We start from the raw sequence: 20477 nt of genomic DNA on the forward strand, positions 1-20477 counted from the left end.
GTTTGAAATAGCTTGTTTCGGTGTTCTTTCGTTGTCATTAAATAAGATGTATTCACATCACGCTGCGCTTTGGTCTCCTCACTACGACGATCATGACAGAAACAGTTAAACTGTTACACCTTCCTCTCCAGGTGAAGTGATAAGAGGTACCAGCCCTAATCAAACACACACACTCACACGTACATACACACCCACTCAGCCCTACAGTGTGCCTTGTGAGTCGAAGGCGAGCAATTACTTTGAAATCATAAACCAACATCATAAACCAACTGCTGGAACAGAACAAATATGTGCAATGGCTGAGGGATCTCTGAATGCTGAGGGATCTCTGAATGCTGGGGGATCTCTGAATGCTGAGGGATCTCTGAATGCTGAGGGATCTCTGAATGCTGAGGGATCTCTGAATGGTGGGGGATCTCTGAATGCTGGAGGATCTCTGAATGCTGGGGGATCTCTGAATGCTGAGGGATCTCTGAATGCTGAGGGATCTCTGAATGCTGGGGGATCTCTGAATGCTGAGGGATCTCTGAATGCTGGGGGATCTCTGAATGCTGAGGGATCTCTGAATGGTGGGGGATCTCTGAATGATGGGGGATCTCTGAATGGTGGGGGATCTCTGAATGCTGAGGGATCTCTGAATGCTGGGGGATCTCTGAATGCTGAGGGATCTCTAAATGCTGGGGGATCTCTGAATGCTGGGGGATCTCTGAATGGTGGGGGATCTCTGAATGCTGAGGGATCTCTGAATGCTGGGGGATCTCTGAATGCTGGGGGATCTCTGAATGCTGGGGGATCTCTGAATGCTGGGGGATCTCTGAATGGTGGGGGATCTCTGAATGCTGGGGGATCTCTAAATGCTGGGGGATCTCTGAATGCTGTGGGATCTCTGAATGCTGGGGGATCTCTGAATGCTGGGGGATCTCTAAATGCTGGGGGATCTCTGAATGCTGAGGGATCTCTGAATGCTGAGGGATCTCTGAATGCTGTGGGATCTCTGAATGCTGGGGGATCTCTAAATGCTGGGGGATCTCTGAATGCTGAGGGATCTCTGAATGCTGAGGGATCTCTGAATGCTGGGGGATCTCTGAATGCTGGGGGATCTCTGAATGCTGGGGGATCTCTGAATGCTGGGGGATCTCTGAATACTGGGGGATCTCTGCTTGGGATCTGCTGGGGACCAAGTTAACGAACACTGCCATACAGTATATGACAGTGGAGGCTGGTGGAGGAAAAATGTCTGTCCTCCCCATCTCTCCCTCCACCAGCCTCCACTGGTACAGGAGGAGTCCATTGTACTGTAGCTACCTCTGTGTCCGGCTGCGTTGGTCTCCCAGTCGTTGGCCTTCAGGTGGACAGGCCTGGACGTCTTGACCAGCAGGTGCTGGATATCTCTCCAGCTGACCAATGGGCTGGAACAACATACATAAATATGTTGCTGCGTGCCCTGATGAACACGACCCAATACTTAAAGTTTTCTTGACTTAGCTTGTGGTTTGTGCCCAGGTCTTAAGAAAATCACAAAGAAAAGAAATGACAGCTGTTTACCCATATTCTTTCCTTGTACAGTATGGCCAAAAGTAGAACACTATAGAAATAAGTCAAATGTATTTGCACAAGTCATGTCCCTAACAATTCACTCACAAATAGTTTGACGTTTTACTTAATTTAAATCATTTAGAAGATCAATTCGCTCTTTTAAATCTGATGTAGAGCGATCAAATTAAATGTACCCCATTCTGCAGTCATATCATTGTGTATCATTATCTAATTGTGTATTAAGCACGTAATTAGAGCAGTAAAAATACATGTTTTGTCATACCCGTGATCTACCACGGCTGTCAGCCTGTCAGCATTCAGGGCTCGAACCACCCAGTTTATAATTGGGTATTAAGCACATAGTGTATATCCAGGGCTCCTCCCACTGTCTAGGGGACAACTATGAGCTACATCACCCAGTAACAGCAGTAAGATAGAACACCATTAACACATCTAGTTAGTATTCCATCTATTATTATCTTCAATTATTCTCTGTTATCTACAGATGTGGGAATAGTCTAATAGTCCCTGATCCACAGGTGCAGAGCTGCTGAAGGTCTGAACACAAATCACCCCTGCTACTACCTGAGTTCCTCAAATGTGTGTGCGTTTGGCGTGCGTTTGGCGTGCGTTTGGCGTGCGTTTGGCGTGCGTGCCAAAACATCCCATGAACCATTCTCCTAAAAGAATGTGGACCCTGAAAAGGGATGTCCTTCCACAGTAATGAACCAGTTATGAGAAAAACGCCACTATGTTGAGACTCCAGAGTCTGTGCAACGTCAAGATAAGACCTCCTTGACAGGACAGATGTCACTGAAAGGTCTAATCAGACAGACAGACAGACAGACAGACAGACAGACAGACAGACAGACAGACAGACAGACAGACAGACAGACAGACAGACAGACAGACAGACAGACAGACAGACAGACAGACAGACAGACAGACAGACAGACAGACAGATAGATAGATAGATAGATAGATAGATAGATAGATAGATAGATAGATAGATAGATAGATAGATAGATAGATAGATAGATGACATAATGAGCCAGGAGAGAGAGAGGAAGAGGGATAAAGAGAAAGAGAAAGGGAGTCGGAAAAAGAAAGAAATCTAAACAGATGGACAGTAAACAGAAGTGAGAAAAGAGGGATGGAGGGATAGGGTAGAGAGAGAAAGAGGGATGGAGGGATAGGGTAGAGAGAGAAAGAGGGATGGAGGGATAGGGTAGAGAGAGAAAGAGGGATGGAGGGAGGGATAGGGTAGAGAGAGAAAGAGGGATGGAGGGATAGGGTAGAGAGAGAGAGGGATGGAGGGAGGGATAGGGTAGAGAGAGAGGGTTGGAGGGATAGGGTAGAGAGAGAAAGAGGGATGGAGGGATAGGGTAGAGAGAGAGAGAGATGGAGGGATAGGGTAGAGAGAAAGAGGGATGGAGGGATAGGGTAGAGAGAGAAAGAGGGATGGAGGGAGGTATAGGGTAGAGAGAGAGGGATGGAGGGATAGGGTAGAGAGAGAGAGGGATGGAGGGATAGGGTAGAGAGAGAGGGTTGGAGGGAGGGATAGGGTAGAGAGAGAAAGAGGGATGGAGGGAGGGATAGGGTAGAGAGAGAGGGATGGAGGGATAGGGTAGAGAGAGAGAGGGATGGAGGGATAGGGTAGAGAGAGAGGGTAGAGAGAGAGGGATAGGGTAGAGAGAAAGAGGGATGGAGGGATAGGGTAGAGAGAGAGAGATGGAGGGATAGGGTAGAGAGAGAGAGGGATGGAGGGATAGGGTAGAGAGAAAGAGGGATGGAGGGATAGGGTAGAGAGAGAGGGATGGAGGGATAGGGTAGAGAGAGAGGGTTGGAGGGATAGGGTAGAGAGAGAGGGTTGGAGGGAGGGATAGGGTAGAGAGAGAAAGAGGGATGGAGGGACAGGGTAGAGAGAGAGAGGGGTGGAGGGACAGGGTAGAGAGAGAGAGGGGTACTGACTTGGCCTCCAGAGCGAGAGCGATGACCCCAGCCACCATGGGAGCTGACACAGAGGTGCCAGTGTGGCCATCAGTACAGCGCTGCCGCAGGTCTGTGGTCAGCTGGCAGAAGGGAAAACGACAGAGATTACATCTTATTCACTCATCATCCTTCTTTACATTCATTTCTTCTTGAGTTAGAATGGCTGTCGCAAAGACTGACACAGAAATGTGTTCCCTGAACCACACAATGCACTGTACAACCAGTTGCCTGTTGAGACACACCGAACTATATCAATACAACATACATTCTATTTACAGTAATATTTACAGTTATTTACAGTAGTGATGACATAATAATGCCTAAGTACAGGAACTTGTTTTTTGGCATCTTGGGTTATGTCCTAATACTCTTATGCAGCTTCCTTTTCTTGTTCCCTTTGCCACTACACTCTCACTCACATATGACATTCTCACAAATCAATAGTAATGACGGCAAGGAGACAGCAATGAGTGGAGGCTATTTCGGACTCTTGGCGAGGAAAGACCAATTGACTGTTAACTGGATGCCGGAGCAGGGAGCACATAGCCAAGGCTTGTTAAAGTACATGACAGATGGGTGAGGGGAGAAGGGCAGAGAGTAGGTCTCCTTGTGGTAACCCCACCACCAGGAGGAGTAGCTGCTGCAGCGGCTAATGGGGATCCTAATAAATACCAAATACCATCACTGCCCTACCATGTGTACTGGGCTGGGGCCACAGGTTCAGCTTCTGCTAAACTCAGTAAATATTATTCTCAATTTGGTCCCTGTAAAACTAACCAGGACCTCAGTGTTGGCCTAGACCATAGGCAGGGGAGGGGGCAGCGAGAGGTACAGGATCTACAGCCCCAGGGGGCTGTATCAAGCGTCTTGACAAATATGGCCCCTGAGCCCAGGAGGCCAGAGCCCCACCCAGAGTTATCAGGGCCTTAAAGGGATAGTTCACCCAAATTACAAAATTGCATATTACATTTTGTTTCTTTACCTTGAAAGCAGTAAATGAGAAACAGCAAGACACAATTGTTTTTGTTTACCTGTTGCCCTGCTACCAACCTCTAATATTTGCATTTTGAGATGATTGGACCAGATTTGTTTTTACCACGGTATGCCGCGCTCTTTAAAGGATACTGCTACTTTGGGATACATTGACTGTTATAGGTTTGTTAGAAAAAGCTTATGTTAGCATTTAGTGGTAATGGCTATGTATACCAAACCTAAGTGTGGATTTACGTCTCCTTGTCCCTCTTGTCCCTGGACTGCTTTCAAGTTAAGGAAACACATTTATAAGTTTGTAATTTTAAAGAATTGTTAAGGGAGTTAAACAAGCAGTTTGATAAAAAAGTAGCGCGGCCAGGCGGGTCATGTTTCAATAGACGCATGACTCGACCTTCGCCTCTCCCGAGCCCATACGGGAGTTGTACTGGTCTCTCCCGAGCCCATACGGGAGTTGTACTGGTCTCTCCCGAGCCCATACGGGAGTTGTACTGGTCTCTCCCGAGCCCATACGGGAGTTGTACTGGTCTCTCCCGAGCCCATACGGGAGTTGTACTGGTCTCTCCCGAGCCCATACGGGAGTTGTACTGGTCTCTCCCGAGCCCATACGGGAGTTGTACTGGTCTCTCCCGAGCCCATACGGGAGTTGTACTGGTCTCTCCCGAGCCCATACGGGAGTTGTACTGGTCTCTCCCGAGCCCATACGGGAGTTGTACTGGTCTCTCGCTCGAGCCCATACGGGAGTTGTACTGGTCTCTCTCCCGAGCCCATACGGGAGTTGTACTGGTCTCTCCCGAGCCCATACGGGAGTTGTACTGGTCTCTCCCGAGCCCATACGGGAGTTGTACTGGTCTCTCCCGAGCCCATACGGGAGTTGTACTGGTCTCTGCCGAGCCCATACGGGAGTTGTACTGGTCTCTGCCGAGCCCATACGGGAGTTGTACTGGTCTCTCTCTGCTGAGCCCATACGGGAGTTGTACTGGTCTCTCCCGAGCCCATACGGAAGTTCTACTGGTCTCTGCCGAGCCCATACGGGAGTTGTACTGGTCTCTGCCGAGCCCATACGGGAGTTGTACTGGTCTCTCCCGAGCCCATACGGGAGTTGTACTGGTCTCTCTCGAGCCCATACGGGAGTTGTACTGGTCTCTCCCGAGCCCATACGGGAGTTGTACTGGTCTCTCCCGAGCCCATACGGGAGTTGTACTGGTCTCTGCCGAGCCCATACGGGAGTTGTACTGGTCTCTGCCGAGCCCATACGGGAGTTGTACTGGTCTCTCCCGAGCCCATACGGGAGTTGTACTGGTCTCTCCCGAGCCCATACGGGAGTTGTACTGGTCTCTGCCGAGCCCATACGGGAGTTGTACTGGTCTCTGCCGAGCCCATACGGGAGTTGTACTGGTCTCTGCCGAGCCCATACGGGAGTTGTACTGGTCTCTCCAGAGCCCATACGGGAGTTGTACTGGTCTCTGCCGAGCCCATACGGGAGTTGTACTGGTCTCTGCCGAGCCCATACGGGAGTTGTACTGGTCTCTGCCGAGCCCATACGGGAGTTGTACTGGTCTTTGCCGAGCCCATACGGGAGTTGTACTGGTCTCTGCCGAGCCCATACGGGAGTTGTACAGTAGCGATGAGCCAAGGTCGTAATTCGGGGAGAATTATTATTTTTTAAATACACTTGAGGCCATACCACCCTGAACACGCCTGATATTTTCTGATCTCAGTAGCTCCGCGGAGTCGGGCCTGGTTAGTACTTGGATGGGAGACAGCCTGGGAATACCTGGTGCTGTAAACTAAAATAAATACAAATAAAAACTCTAGCCTATGCCTCCACCAATCCACTACTTTCAGATTTGTGGAATGTAGTGAACACCCCCCTGACATTTAATTTAACTAGCATCCATCAATATAGCATCTCTAAACACAGACCTATCTATATTTTGTCCAAGTTTCCACCCACAAAATACTCACTATCTGTTTTATCTCTACCTGTAAGCCAGCAAAACATTTGAATTTTATGAAAATTCAATGAACTACTTCCAGTGCCTTCAGAAAGTATTCAACCCCTTGACTAATTCCACATGTTGTTGTGTTACAGCCTGAATTCAACATGTATTTCATTAAAAAAATACCTGACCCATCTAAAACAATACCCCATAATGACAAAGTGAAAACACGTTTTTAGAAATTTTGGGCCTGGTTAGTACTTGGATGGGAGACGGCGTGGGAATACCAGGTGCCGTAAGCAAAAAATATATATTTATATCTAATAATTGTTTTGCAAATGTATTGAAAATGAAATACAGAAATATCTCATTTACATACAGTCAAAAGTTTGGTCACAACTACTCATTCAAAGGTTTTTCGTGATTTTTACTATTTTCTACATTGTAGAATAGTGAAGACATCAAAACTATGAAATAACACATATGGAATCATGTAGTAACCGAAAAAGTGTTAAACAAATCAAAATATATTTTATATATGAGATTCTTTAAAGTAGCCACCCTTTGTCTTGATGACAGCTTTGCACACTCTTGGTATTCTCTCAACCAGCTTCATGAGGTAGTCACCTGGAATGAATTTCAATTAACAAGTGTGCCTTGTTAAAAGTGAATTTGTGGAATTGCTTTCCTTCTTAATCTTGGTAAGCAACTCCAGTGTGTATTTGGCCTTGTGTTTTAGGTTATTGTCCTTAATTTGTCCCCAGTGTCTGTTGGAAAGCAGACTGAACAAGGTTTTCCTCTAGGATTTTGCCTGTGCTTAGCTCTATTCTGTTTATTTTTATCCTATAAAATCCTTAGTCGTTGGTGATGACAAGCATACCCATAAAATGATGCAGCCACCACCTTGCTTGAAAATATGAAGAGTGGTACTCAGTGACGTGTGCTGGATTTGCCCAAAACATAACACTTAGTATTCAGGACATAAAGTGAATTTCTTAGCCAATTTTTTGGCAGTTTTACTTTAGTACCTTATTCCAAACAGGATGTACAGGCTTCCTTCTTTTCACTCTGTCATTTAGGTTAGTATTGTGGAGTAATTACAATGTTGTTGATCGATCCTCAGTTTTCTCCTATCCCAGCCATTTAAACTCTGTGACTGTTTTAAAGTCACCATTGGCCTCATGGTGAAATCCCTGAGCGGTTTCCTTCCTCTCCGGCAACTGAGTTAGGAAGGACGCCTGTATCTTTGTAGTGACTGGGTGTATTGATATACCATCCAATGTGTAATTAATAACTTCACCATGCTCAAAGGGCTGTTCAATGTCTGCTTTTTTTAAACCCATCTACCAATAAGTACCCTTCTTTGTGAAGCATTAGAAAACCTCCCTGGTCTTGATGGTTGAATCTGTTTGAAATTCACTTCTCAGCTGAGGGACCTTAGAGATAATTGTATGTGTGTGATACTGAGATGAGGTAGTCATTCAAAAATCTTCTTAAACACTATTATTGCACAGAGACTGAGTCCATGCAACTTATGTGACTTGGTCAGCATACCTCTCCTCTCTCAAGCACAAGCCTGGCTAAATATTAGCCTTGTCCAGTAGCAACCTTTCCTCATTAAAATGGATGGTGGATATTTGTTAAAAAGAGCAAAAGAAACAGCACATTTGAGCTGTGTCCAAGTTGTTGACGCTGTCATAATTCCAGTAAGAGGAGGCCATCTCTGTGTAGTTGGGGGAAAACAGTGTGTAGTTGATGGATGTGGCATGTCTGTGCTTTGGCAACGCTACACCATTCCCTTATCCCAGAGGACATCAAAAACATGATATGGGGATGGTGTTGTGAGTGTGTGTGTGTGTGAGTGTGTGTGTGTTTATGAATGCCAGAATGAATGATAGCATGTTTCTGAAAGAGAGTGTGTGTGCATGTGTTTGAGTCTGGCCACTGAACTGTATCATAGCATTCTGAATGTTAATCTGCTTAGATGGAAATGTACATTTGACAGAATGAAGGATGCCATAATAATGTGTACTAGCGTTCCTTGGCTTTTATGGTTTGTAACCCTGCAACTAAACAGCTTTCCTTCCATGGAAAAGCAGGCAAAGGCACACTTGATTTAAACATCAACACTCACCTCAAAACTCAACAATTTTCCTTTTGTAAAACTTGCCACGAAGAGCAGACCTCCAAGTACTAGGGCTTGCACTCACTCGCTCGCTCGCTCGCACGCACGCACGCACGCACGCACGCACGCACGCACGCACGCACGCACGCACGCACGCACGCACGCACGCACGCACACACGCACACACACACACACACACACACACACACACACACACACACACTTACTATCTTCCTGTCATAGAACTCCCCGCTGCTGTAGGTGGTGGCCAGTGTGGAGGAGCAGACCTCCAGGTACCAGGGCTTGTTGCCGTTCTCTGTGGTGCTGGAGATGGAGATGGTGTAGATGCTGTTGGTGTAGCCGTCACACGAACAGTGGTCACCCTGGCGACCGCCGTTCCCCGACGCCCAAACAAAGATGGATCCCAGACCCTTCCTGCCCTATTTGAGAGGGAGAGAGGGACAGATGTGAACAAAGATGGAGCCCAGACCCTTTAGGGCCCTGTTTGAGAGCGAGAGAGGGACAAATGTGAACAAAGATGGAGCCCAGACCCTTTAGGGCCCTGTTTGAGAGCGAGAGAGGGACAGATGTGAACAACTGAGCCAAACAGAGAAGATCCAAATCAAGCTGGGTTACTCATCCATCAAAGCTGTTGAGAAATACAACTTGAAAAGAAGATACCCGAGCCTGCACAGTTTGGTTCAGCACCATAGTGTGAAAAGGATATCAGTAGACATTGAAAGTTGATTTGAAAATCTCCATTGTAGATGGGCTTCGTACATCCCCCAAAGAACACTTTCTTCTCTTTGTTATGTAATGTGCTCTTAGCGCTCCACTGAATCAATGCAATCCATTTTTCAACAGAGTTGAGGCCCAGTTCAATACCACACAGCAATAAGGACCATTTCACTTTGTACTTCTGGGGGCGCTAAATAAGAAGTGGAATTACATTTCCTTATTCGTTTCATTTGAGTGACTCAGTTAAGTAGATTGATTTGCTCCAAAATACCTTTTGAAATCAAGTGCCTCATATTGAGATCCTGGTTCTGCCTAATCTAATTTGAGTGATGCAGTTCTGTACACTGATTTCAAAAGTTATTTTGGGCAAATCGTGTTCATCAAAGGCTGATATTCATGATGTTTTCTGATCAAAAGTTCCTCTGGTCAGGAGTAGTGCACTACATGGGAAATAGGGTGTAATTTGAGTTGCTCAAGTCAAAAGTAGTACACTAGGAAGGGAATGGAGGGTGTCATTGAAACACTTATGTAAGAAAGTAGTGCACTACAATTGGGTTTCATTTGATCAACTGTTTGGTCAAAAGTAGTGCACTATATGGCCCAACGGGGGTCATCAGTAGTGTACTATATGGCCCAACGGGGGTCATCAGTAGTGTACTATATGGCCCAACGGGGGTCATCAGTAGTGTACTATATGGCCCAACGGGGGTCATCAGTAGTGCACTATATGGCCCAGGGAATGGGGTGTCATCGAAGTAGTGCGCTACATTGGGCAATACACAGGGTGTGATTAGCTATAAACTAGGTTTCCATCCAATTGTCAACAAATTTCATGCGAATATTCTAAAATCCACATAAACAAAATATGCGCATTTTCCCACCAGTGGTGTATTTCCGCAAAAAAAGAATTGTTGCGTTATGAGTTAGTGTGCACAACATTTACTTTTTGCTTAAGTTTCAGGTATCCGATAAACATCTAAAGTTCAATGTGTTTCCATCACATTTTCAACTCTACAGAAAGTTTTATTACAAAAACTGTTGCGTTAAATAGCAAATGTGCCTCCTCTGGTCTTGGTGCTCTAGCCAACCGCTCACAGATACAGTGCAGGTAGGGGAGTCTCCATGATGAGATTATTATGGATAAGAATATAAACATTTGTCAAACGGCAGTCGAGCACCTATCATGTCTCCAGAATAAGACCCTTGATATTTAGTGGAAAGAAGCATCAAGCTCATCGTTGTGCACTTTCACCACCCTGTGAACTTCATAACTTATTTCATCTGTAGCCTAATAAACTACATGGTTTCCCGAGTTGTAGTGGGATGACCACACACCATATCATCATGTGACTCCAAGTTTACTTCCATATGATGGTTATTATATATATGTTTGCGCATAAAGGCGTTTCCACCAGCATTTCTCGCAAAATGAATTTTACCTGCACAAAAAGATCCCACCATGTCAAACGAACAGATGATCTGTTGGCATTCATAAAATTGTACCGAAACTTCCTGTTTCCAGCACAGCAGTCTTTTTTAATACTATATGACTTTACTCACTTAAAACTGTGGATGGAAACGTGGTTATAGACCATAATTCACCTTTTTGATGCCCATCTCGAAGGCCTGTTTGGCCAGAGGCCCTGGTCCGTCCACAGTCTTTCCATCGTCGTCAGGCCCCCAGCTGGCACTGTAGATGTCTATGTAGTCAGGTCTGATACCGAGGGACTTAGCCTCTACTACATCTGTCACATCACCATCCAGCATACGAATACCTGCTCACAGGTACACAACCAATATCAATCAACCAATCAATCAATAAAGAAATAAAACAATGTATCACTCAACCAATCAAATGCATTTATAAGTCACTTTTTTATCTTTGTCATAAAGTGTTTTACAATAACAAATATATTTGTGTCTAAAGGTGACTTGCCGTTTAAAAGAATGAGTCAGCGTATTTGTTTTGTTTGTGTGTGTTCAGCTTTAGTAACAGCTAGTCTACCTTGGGTCCCCTCAAAATCCACATGTTGGATAGTTGAGAGCCAGGATATTTTCACATAGCTTTGATAACGATTAGTCAGGTCAGTGATTACACCAAGGAAGGAAGTAAGGAAGGAAAGAAAGAAGGAAAGAACCAACCAACTAACCAAAAAACCAATAAATTAACGAACTAAGAAACTAACGAACCAACAAACGATGGCGCTTTATAGAATTGAAACAGAGCCAAAGGGTTTGAGGGGCAGAATTAAGATCACACTCTGGTAAACATGGTTATAATCAGAAGCCTTTGCTGCCAGCTGCCAGGCGACCGCTGAGTACTCAGAGAAAAGTGTGACCAATGTGAAACTATGCCGACACATTTATTCCCTTTACTGAAGCACAAAGACACAGTTTCACTCTTTTGTTTGGTTCAGCCCTCCTCTTCTGCTTTATCTTCCACTCTAAACACATATTTACTGTCAAACAACACAGCCGGCGAGAGGGTGTGTGTGTGTGTGTGTGTGTGTGTGTGTGTGTGTGTGTGTGTGTGTGTGTGCGCGCACACATGCGTGAGTGTGTGTTTGGGTTACATGGATAGATCTCTACTCGCTGTACCCCGGCAAGACTCTCTCTCCCCCTTTCCCCTCCGTCCATCCCTCCATCTCTACTCCAACCCTCCATTGAGTTCACTCCTCCATCCACCCCTATCCTCATTTCCAAATGAACAGTATGTTCCCAAAGGGGGTGGGGGGGGCAAGAGAGAGAGAGTGAAAAGTTCTGGAGGAAGTTCTGAGCGTCAAACAAATGATAAAGCAGGGGCTCACTCATAAAGGCTGTTTGTTTGCATTAGCAAAACAATTTCCCTCAATTACAAGCTGGCAAATCTGTTCCAATACATTTTATTCTAGTTATTTAGAGGCGTGCAGGTGCCCAAGACATTCCCTTCTATTCCTGGCGACAGCTGTTAAGAACACCAATGTGCTAACAAGCAATTCAACTGGAATACAGTGACATTAATGTATCTAATATAAAGTACATGCGGCAACACCCGTACGGAAAAACCACATGTGACCGGATGTGAAGTGTTCCAAAACCACGTGAACTTCTCATGTGACCGGATGTGAAGTGTTCCAAAACCACGTGAACTTCTTATGTGACCGGATGTGAAGTGTTCCAAAACCACGTGAACTTCTCATGTGACCGGATGTGAAGTGTTCCAAAACCACGTGAACTTCTCATGTGACCGGATGTGAAGTGTTCCAAAATCACGTGAACTTCTCATGTGACCGGATGTGAAGTGTTCCAAAACCACGTGAACTTCTTATGTGACCGGATGTGAAGTGTTCCAAAACCACGTGAACTTCTCATGTGACCGGATGTGAAGTGTTCCAAAACCACGTGAACTTCTCATGTGACCGGATGTGAAGTGTTCCAAAATCACGTGAACTTCTCATGTGACCGGATGTGTTCCAAAACCACGTGAACTTCTCATGTGACCGGATGTGAAGTGTTCCAAAACCACGTGAACTTCTCATGTGACCGGATGTGAAGTGTTCCAAAACCACGTGAACTTCTCATGTGACCGGATGTGAAGTGTTCCAAAACCACGTGAACTTCTCATGTGACCGGATGTGAAGTGTTCCAAAACCACGTGAACTTCTCATGTGACCGGATGTGAAGTGTTCCAAAACCACGTGAACTTCTCATGTGACCGGATGTGAAGTGTTCCAAAACCACGTGAACTTCTCATGTGACCGGATGTGAAGTGTTCCAAAACCATGTGAACTTCTCATGTGACCGGAAGTGTTCCAAAACCACATGAACTTCTCATGTGACCGGATGTGAAGTGTTCCAAAACCACATGAACTTCTCATGTGACCGGATGTGAAGTGTTCCAAAACCACGTGAACTTCTCATGTGACCGGATGTGAAGTGTTCCAAAAACACGTTTTCATGTGATCACGTGATCTTACGTGAAGTTGATGTGATAACATGTGACAACATGTAAAGCTACATGTGATAACATGAAACTACACATGTGAAAACATGTGATCACATGTGAAGTGTTCCAAAAACACACAAGATTTCCCATGGGAAATTTCACGTGAAATATATAGTTTTTTTTCTGTAAGGGCAACTCTGTCCTAAAAAGACATATGGCAGTACTGAACCAACAGTTCTTTGTGATATTTTGTGTGTGTGTGTGTGTGTGTGTGTGTGTGTGTGTGTGTGTGTGTGTGTGTGTGTGTGTGTGTGTGTGTGTGTGTGTGTGTGTGTGTGTGTGTGTGTGTGTGTGTGTGTGTGTGTGTGTGTGTGCGTGCGTGTGTTTTTTATTTGTGTGTGTGTGTGTTGGTGGGTTGTTTCTTACAGTGCCTTGCACAAGTATTCATCCCCCTTGGTGTTTTTCCTATTTTGTTGCATTACAACCTGTATTTTAAATATTTTGCATCTTCAAAGTGGTAGGCATGTTGTGTAAATCAAATTATACAACCCCCCCCAAAAATCTATTTTAATTCCAGGTTGTAAGGCAACAAAATAGGAAAAATGCCAAGGGGGGTGAATACTTTCACAAGCCACTGTCTATCCTTGTGGGAACCAAAAATCCACAAAAGTCCCCACAAGGATAGTAAAACAAGGAAAATTCTCCCCGTGGGGACATTTCCCAAGTCCCCATGAGAACAAAGGCTATTTTAAGCTTAGGTTTTAGGTTTAGGGTTAGGTATACAATTAGGGTTAGGGTCAGAATTAGGGTAAAGGTAATGGGTTAGGGTTAGGGGTTAGGGAAAAAAGGATTTTGAATGGAAATACATTTTAGGTCCCCACAAAGATAGAAGAACATAATGTGTGTGTGCGCATGTTCGTGTGTGTGTGTGGTAAACTCAAACAGAGACCCTGTTCAGACAGCTAGGTTAAAAAGCAATAGCAATAAGCTATGAAGTCAACGGGTGGAATCCGCTTTGACAACATTTACTCTGGCCGTCCGCCAGCATTGCCGCCAGTTACACACACACACACACACACACACACACACACACACACACACACACACACACACACACACACACACACACACACACACACACACACACACACACACACACACACACACACACACACACACACACACACAAACAGTGTTACTGTGGTAAATCTATAATTACTTTATTGAATCCATTACTATATTAGACACAGGCCTCCATCAAGGATTCCAACTGTGTGTGTGTGTGTGTGTGTATGTGTGTGTGTGTGTGTGTGTGTGTGTGTGTGTGTATGTGTGTATGTGTGTGTGTGTGTGTGTGTGTGTGTGTGTGTGTGAGTGAGTGAGTGAGTGAGTGAGTGAGTGAGTGAGTGAGTGAGTGAGTGAGTGAGTGAGTGAGTGAGTGAGTGAGTGAGTGAGTGAGTGAGAGTGACTGAGTGACTGAGTGACTGAGTGACTGAGTGAGTGAGCGTCACGGTTCGGTTTCTATGGTGCTTGAACAAAACTAAGAGGCTCCTGATGTGTCTCACAAGGATACAACCAGGAATTGCAGAAGTTTTTTAAAGCGAGGGATATGCATGCATTCCTCTGACGATGGTTGCCATGCCAGAGTTCTAGTTCTGTATTTGGCAGGAGAGGAAGATAAAGGAAATGTGTGCTGGATCTAGAAATTACTATTTGACAAGAGCATCTTTCTTTACAGTTGTGGAGGATTACCTGTGTGTCAAGTGTCTTTCCCATTATAGAAATGGACATTTCTGTGTTAGCGGGGGAACAATAGGAGAGGGCATAACTAACCAATACAAACACCATAACAAACCCACGGCCCTCTTCACCCACCCCAAACCCCAAACCCCCCACAGACACACAAACAACCAACACACCTGATTCTACTAAATCAAAACAGCAACAATTGTTCAGCGATAGCCTAGCTCTCACAGCCACGGTAGGTCATCTATTATGGTATCTTGTATAAGTCACTTTTTATTTTGGAGCGACAGAGAGAAATATCATTGAAGTTGTGCCTTGGGGAGGGTTGGTGATGAAAGGGGAACAAGGGGGGGTGTTATGGTGTTTGTATTGGTTTGTTATGCCCTCTCCTGTTGTTCCCTTGGGGGGTGGGGGGATACAGACCTGATGAGGGCTGCGTTCACAAGAGAAACCTCGCCGTAGAGAGGATAGAGAGCGAGAGAGAGAGAGAGACCGAGCGAGCGAGGGAGAGTGAGAGAGAGAGAAAAGAGAGGGCGAACAAGAGCGAAGAGAGAGAAAGAAAAGAGAGGGAGAGAGAGAGAAGGAGAGAGAAGATAGAGAAAGAGAGCAAGAGAGAAGATAGAAGAGAGAGCGAGAGATTGAGAGAGTACAAATACACTGACTTGAAGCAGATGAGGAGAATCAGAGAGGAGGGATTAATGAAAAGGGAGAAGGCCCACAGAGGGCAAACCAACAGTTCTACTGAGTAAGATGGATGAGTTGTTGGAGAAATAAAATGTAGTTTAGCCTAACTGTAAAAGCTAAAAGGGTTTTAGCCATCACAATATTGCATGGCAGGCTAGCCCATGCATCAATAACTGGTTTGTGTAAATTATCTAATCTAGAGCCCATCTAGAACCTAGAACCCTAGAAGCTAGAACCCAGTAACGTCTACTCATTCTTCACATTATCCAAGCATACCATTCACTGCACTACAGTACTGTAAAGGCTACTGGTACCATTCACTAAAGTACTGTAAAGGCTACTGGTACCATTCACTACACTATAGAACTGTAAAGGTTACTGGTACCATTCACTACACTATAGAACTGTAAAGGCTACTGGTACCATTAACTACACTATAGCACTGTAAAGGCTACTGGTACCACTCACTACACTATAGAACTGTAAAGGCTACTGGTACCATTCACTACACTATAGAACTGTAAAGGCTACTGGTACCATTTACTACACTATAGAACTGTAAAGGCTGCTGGTACCATTCACTACAGTATAGAACTGTAAAGGCTACTGGTACCATTCACTACAGTGCTGTAAAGGCTACTGGTACCATTCACTACACTATAGAACTGTAAAGGCTACTGGTACCATTCACTACACTATAGAACTGTAAAGGCTACTGGTACCTTTCACTACAGTACTGTAAAGGCTACTGGTACCATTCACTACACTATAGTACTGTAAAGGCTACTGGTACCATTCCAGACATCTGCAGATGAGAGAGAGGGGGAAATGGTTATAAAGAGAAGACATAGAGAGAGAAATATGTTTAAAAAGAGAGAGGGATCAATGGGGTGAGAGAAGAAAGAGAGAGGGAGATAGAGAGATGGATGAATGGAAAAAGAGAGAGGGAGAAAGACAAAGAGTGAGCGAGAAAGACACAAATGCCTGCGCTTTCAGCACAGCTGCAGAGAAGACAAAAAAGTGGGAGGGGATGTGAGATTCTGTCGTTTGATTAAAAACCCTCGACATTTGACATCACAGAAACCGCGCCGGGATTAATGCCTTGTGAACGCATGAATGTCCATAGCTTAGCGCTGCAAGCTAGAGAAACACTCTTATTACACCTCTCACACACACACACTTTTTACACAGAGCAGGACAAGTCAAGGTTAATCTGGTGCACACATGCAGAATAATTCTGTCTGAGAGGAGTGGGGAGGAGAGGAGAGAAGAGGATAGGAGAGGAGAGTAGGAGAGGAGGGTAGAGAATAGGAGAGGATAGGAGGGTAGAGAAGAGGAGAGGAGGTGAGAGGAGAGGATAGGAGGGTAGAGAAGAGGATAGGATAGGAGGGGAGAGAAGAGGAGAGGAGGGGAGAGGATAGGAGGGTAGAGAAGAGGAGAGGATAGGAGGGTAGAGAAGAGGAGAGGATAGGAGGGGAGAGAAGAGGAGAGGATAGGAAGGGAGAGAAGAGGATAGGAGAGGAGAGGAGGGTAGAGAAGAGGAGAGGATAGGAAGGGAGAGAAGAGGAGAGGAGAGGAGGGTAGAGAAGAGGAGAGGAGAGGAGGGTAGAGAAGAGGAGAGGATAGGAGGGTAGAGAAGAGGAGAGGATAGGAGGGTAGAGAAGAGGATAGGATAGGAGGGTAGAGAAGAGGAGAGGATAGGAGGGGAGAGAAGAGGATAGGAGAGGATAGGAGGGTAGAGAAGAGGAGAGGATAGGAGGGTAGAGAAGAGGAGAGGATAGGAAGGGAGAGAAGAGGATAGGAGAGGAGAGGAGGGTAGAGAAGAGGAAAGGATAGGAGGGTAGAGAAGAGGAGAGGATAGGAAGGGAGAGAAGAGGAGAGGATAGGAGGGGAGAGAAGAGGATAGGATAGAAGGAGAGAGAAGGGGATAGGAGAGAAGAGGATAGGAGAGGATAGGATAGGAGAGAAGAGGATAGGAGAGGATAGGCGGGTAGAGAAGAGGAGAGGATAGGAGGGTAGAGAAGAGGAGAGGATAGGAAGGGAGAGAAGAAGAGAGGATAGGAGGGGAGAGAAGAGGATAGGATAGGAGGGGAGAGAAGAGGAGAGGATAGGAAGGGAGAGAAGAGGATAGGATAGGATGGTAGAGAAGAGGAGATGATAGGAGGGTAGAGAAGAGGAGAGGATAGGAGGGTAGAGAAGAGGAGAGGATAGGAGGGTAGAGAAGAGGAGAGGATAGGAGGGGAGAGAAGAGGAGAGGAGGGGAGAGGATAGGAGAGTAGAGAAGAGGAGAGGATAGGAGGGTAGAGAAGAGGAGAGGATAGGAGGGGAGAGAAGAGGGAGAGGATAGGAGGGTAGAGAAGAGGAGAGGATAGGAGGGTAGAGAAGAGGAGAGGATAGGAGGGGAGAGAAGAGGATAGGAGAGGATAGGAGGGTAGAGAAGAGGAGAGGATAGGAGGGTAGAGAAGAGGAGAGGATAGGAGGGGAGAGAAGAGGAGAGGATAGGAGGGGAGAGAAGAGGATAGGAGAGGAGAGGAGGGTAGAGAAGAGGAAAGGATACTCTACCTCCAATGCGTGCGTTGTATGCAATTCCCACAATGCAGTGGGAGTTATTAGCCACAGCTGCAACCTCACCGGCACACCGCGTCCCATGTCTGGAGAGAAAAAGAGGAGAGGGGGAGCGAGAGGAGAGAAGGAGAGGAGAGAGGGAGAGGAGAGATGGAGCAAGAAAAGGAACGTTTTTCATCAGTATGGCTAGTATTAACCCAGGAGAACTACATGATGGAATGCTGTCGTGCAGAAACTCATACCAATGTAAATGAATGTTATCTTATGGTAGTGCTGGCACATGTACCTTATCTAAAATGGCTCCAATCAAATAAATCATATTTATAAAGCAGTTGTCACAAAGTGCTTTTACAGTAACCGTGCCTAGACCCCAAATAACAATCAAAAGCAGAAGCACAGGGAAAAAGTCCCTAGGAAGAAACTTTACTACACTCTTAGAAAAAAAGGTGCTATCTAAAACCTAAAAGGGTTCTTTGGCTGTCCCCATAAGAGAACCCTTTGAAGAACACTTTTTGGTTCCAGGTAGAGCCCTTTTGGGTTTCATGTAAAACCCTTTCCACAGAGGGTTCTACATGGAACCCAAAAGGGTTCTCCAATGGGAACATCCACCCTTTTGGAACTCTGTTTTCTAATAGTGTACCAGGAACCAGGCTCAGAAGGGTCCGTCCTCTTCTAGGCTGTCCAGGGTAATATCGTCACTAAACATAAGGACTAGTAAAGGACTGAAAAGAGTTGAATGGGTCCATACTAAGCATTTCATCTCCCACTCTTCATTTACATATCACACAAATAGAAGGGATCAGTCCACCTCTGGAATGAAGTAAAGGTTATCCTCTCTTCACAGGCTCAGCAGGTGGTGGAGGAGTGAATATTCAACACCTGACACTCTTCATCATTCCCTTCTTCTCTCTCTCTCTCTCTCTCCTTCCCTACGCTCTTTATCACAGCATGTTAACACACCTGATAGGAGCCTACAGCCCCAAGGGACTGACGGCTACTGGATAATGACTGTTTCACCAGCGAGTGACATGAAAAACATTACAAAAATAACCTCTTACTTCACCTCTTCACAAAAACAAATCAGACTCACCAAATAAATGTTTTAAAGAGAAATTATATGAGAAAATATTGAGATGAAAAAAAGATTGAGAAGAGAAAAGATGAGATGAGAAAATGTTGTGAAGTTTTAAGTAAGGAAGTGACAAAGACGTTATCGTACTGAATACAGAGATCTACTGAAACTGTGAAGGGTGAATTTCAGCCTTCAACTGAGATGTGGAATTAGTGAGAGCGTGATGGAGAGAAACAGAACAAGAGAGGAGAATTACAAGGAGTGTTGTTCCAGTCCTTCCTCCCAAGAAAGCGAGAACTGAGGTGAGTACGTGGACCAGTACGCTGTTCACTCCCCTGCCGTGCAGCTGGTCGCCTTGTTTGAAAATGAATGTGTGGCCAAACATGGTGGAATACAAAACATGGTGTCACATCGCCTCCTGTTAGGCCACGCAGTAATGAGTTTAAGAGGAGAGAGCGCCTGTATACCAATGCACACACACACACAAACACACACACACACGCACGCACACACTAATCTCACCCCAGTCCAGGTGCATCCAGTGAACTCATCTCACCAAGGCTGGGTGACAGAGAAACCACATGAATGGCTTTCTCTTTAATAGTTTTTCCCCCTCTCCCCCTGATCCCAATTACGTGTCCCTCTACAGCCAGGGGTGAATACACTACACAGAGAGAGAGAGATGAAGAGGGAGAGAGATGGAGGAGAAAATGAATAAAGACCTTTTGGGTTTGTTTGCTTGTCAACAAGACTCCAGATTAATTTGATTGCTTGGTGAAGTTTGTGTTGTGACAGAAATGCCTTCAGTGCAGCAATAAGAAACACGATGATAGCAACTGAATACACAACAGGATATGATGAGTGACTAGTCTGTCTGGTCTGGAGTCAGTTTCTAACCATAGATGAGACATTTGTGTAACTGAATAAGCATAACTCTCAAACTGAATACGTATAATAGAAAAAAGTATGTCAAAAAGCAAGTCAAACTATTTCATAGCAAGTTGCTCAAATCGTCACCAATGGAATGTTGGACATTCCAGTGGGACACGTATGATAAAAACAACACGAGGTTCAATGACAAATAAAAGAGTGGTGCACTGCGGCTGGGGGACACATTTCAAAGCCGTCACATTTTCCTGTCACATTTCAAAGTTGTCTTTG

General features: G+C 45.3%; 1 protein-coding gene across 4 annotated transcripts in view; it reads right to left on the reverse strand.

Moving 5' to 3' along the window:
- Nucleotides 1-20477, reverse strand: part of pcsk6 (proprotein convertase subtilisin/kexin type 6) — an 86690-nt gene that overhangs the window by 53530 nt on the left and 12683 nt on the right. For all 4 annotated transcript variants that reach the window (XR_011674987.1, XM_071400888.1, XM_071400886.1 and 1 more), the window contains exons 6-10: nucleotides 18242-18330; nucleotides 10927-11099; nucleotides 8814-9026; nucleotides 3508-3608; nucleotides 1306-1409 (exon numbers count right to left, since the gene is read on the reverse strand). Coding sequence is in view for 3 of the 4 variants with exons in the window: in XM_071400888.1 (XP_071256989.1) it covers nucleotides 1306-1409; nucleotides 3508-3608; nucleotides 8814-9026; nucleotides 10927-11099; nucleotides 18242-18330 (680 nt within the window). In the remaining variant the exon portion in view is untranslated. The remainder of the gene's footprint in view (nucleotides 1-1305; nucleotides 1410-3507; nucleotides 3609-8813; nucleotides 9027-10926; nucleotides 11100-18241; nucleotides 18331-20477) is intronic.

The sequence above is a fragment of the Salvelinus alpinus genome, chromosome 5 (assembly GCF_045679555.1).
Source record: "Salvelinus alpinus chromosome 5, SLU_Salpinus.1, whole genome shotgun sequence".
Classification (NCBI taxonomy): domain Eukaryota; kingdom Metazoa; phylum Chordata; class Actinopteri; order Salmoniformes; family Salmonidae; genus Salvelinus; species Salvelinus alpinus.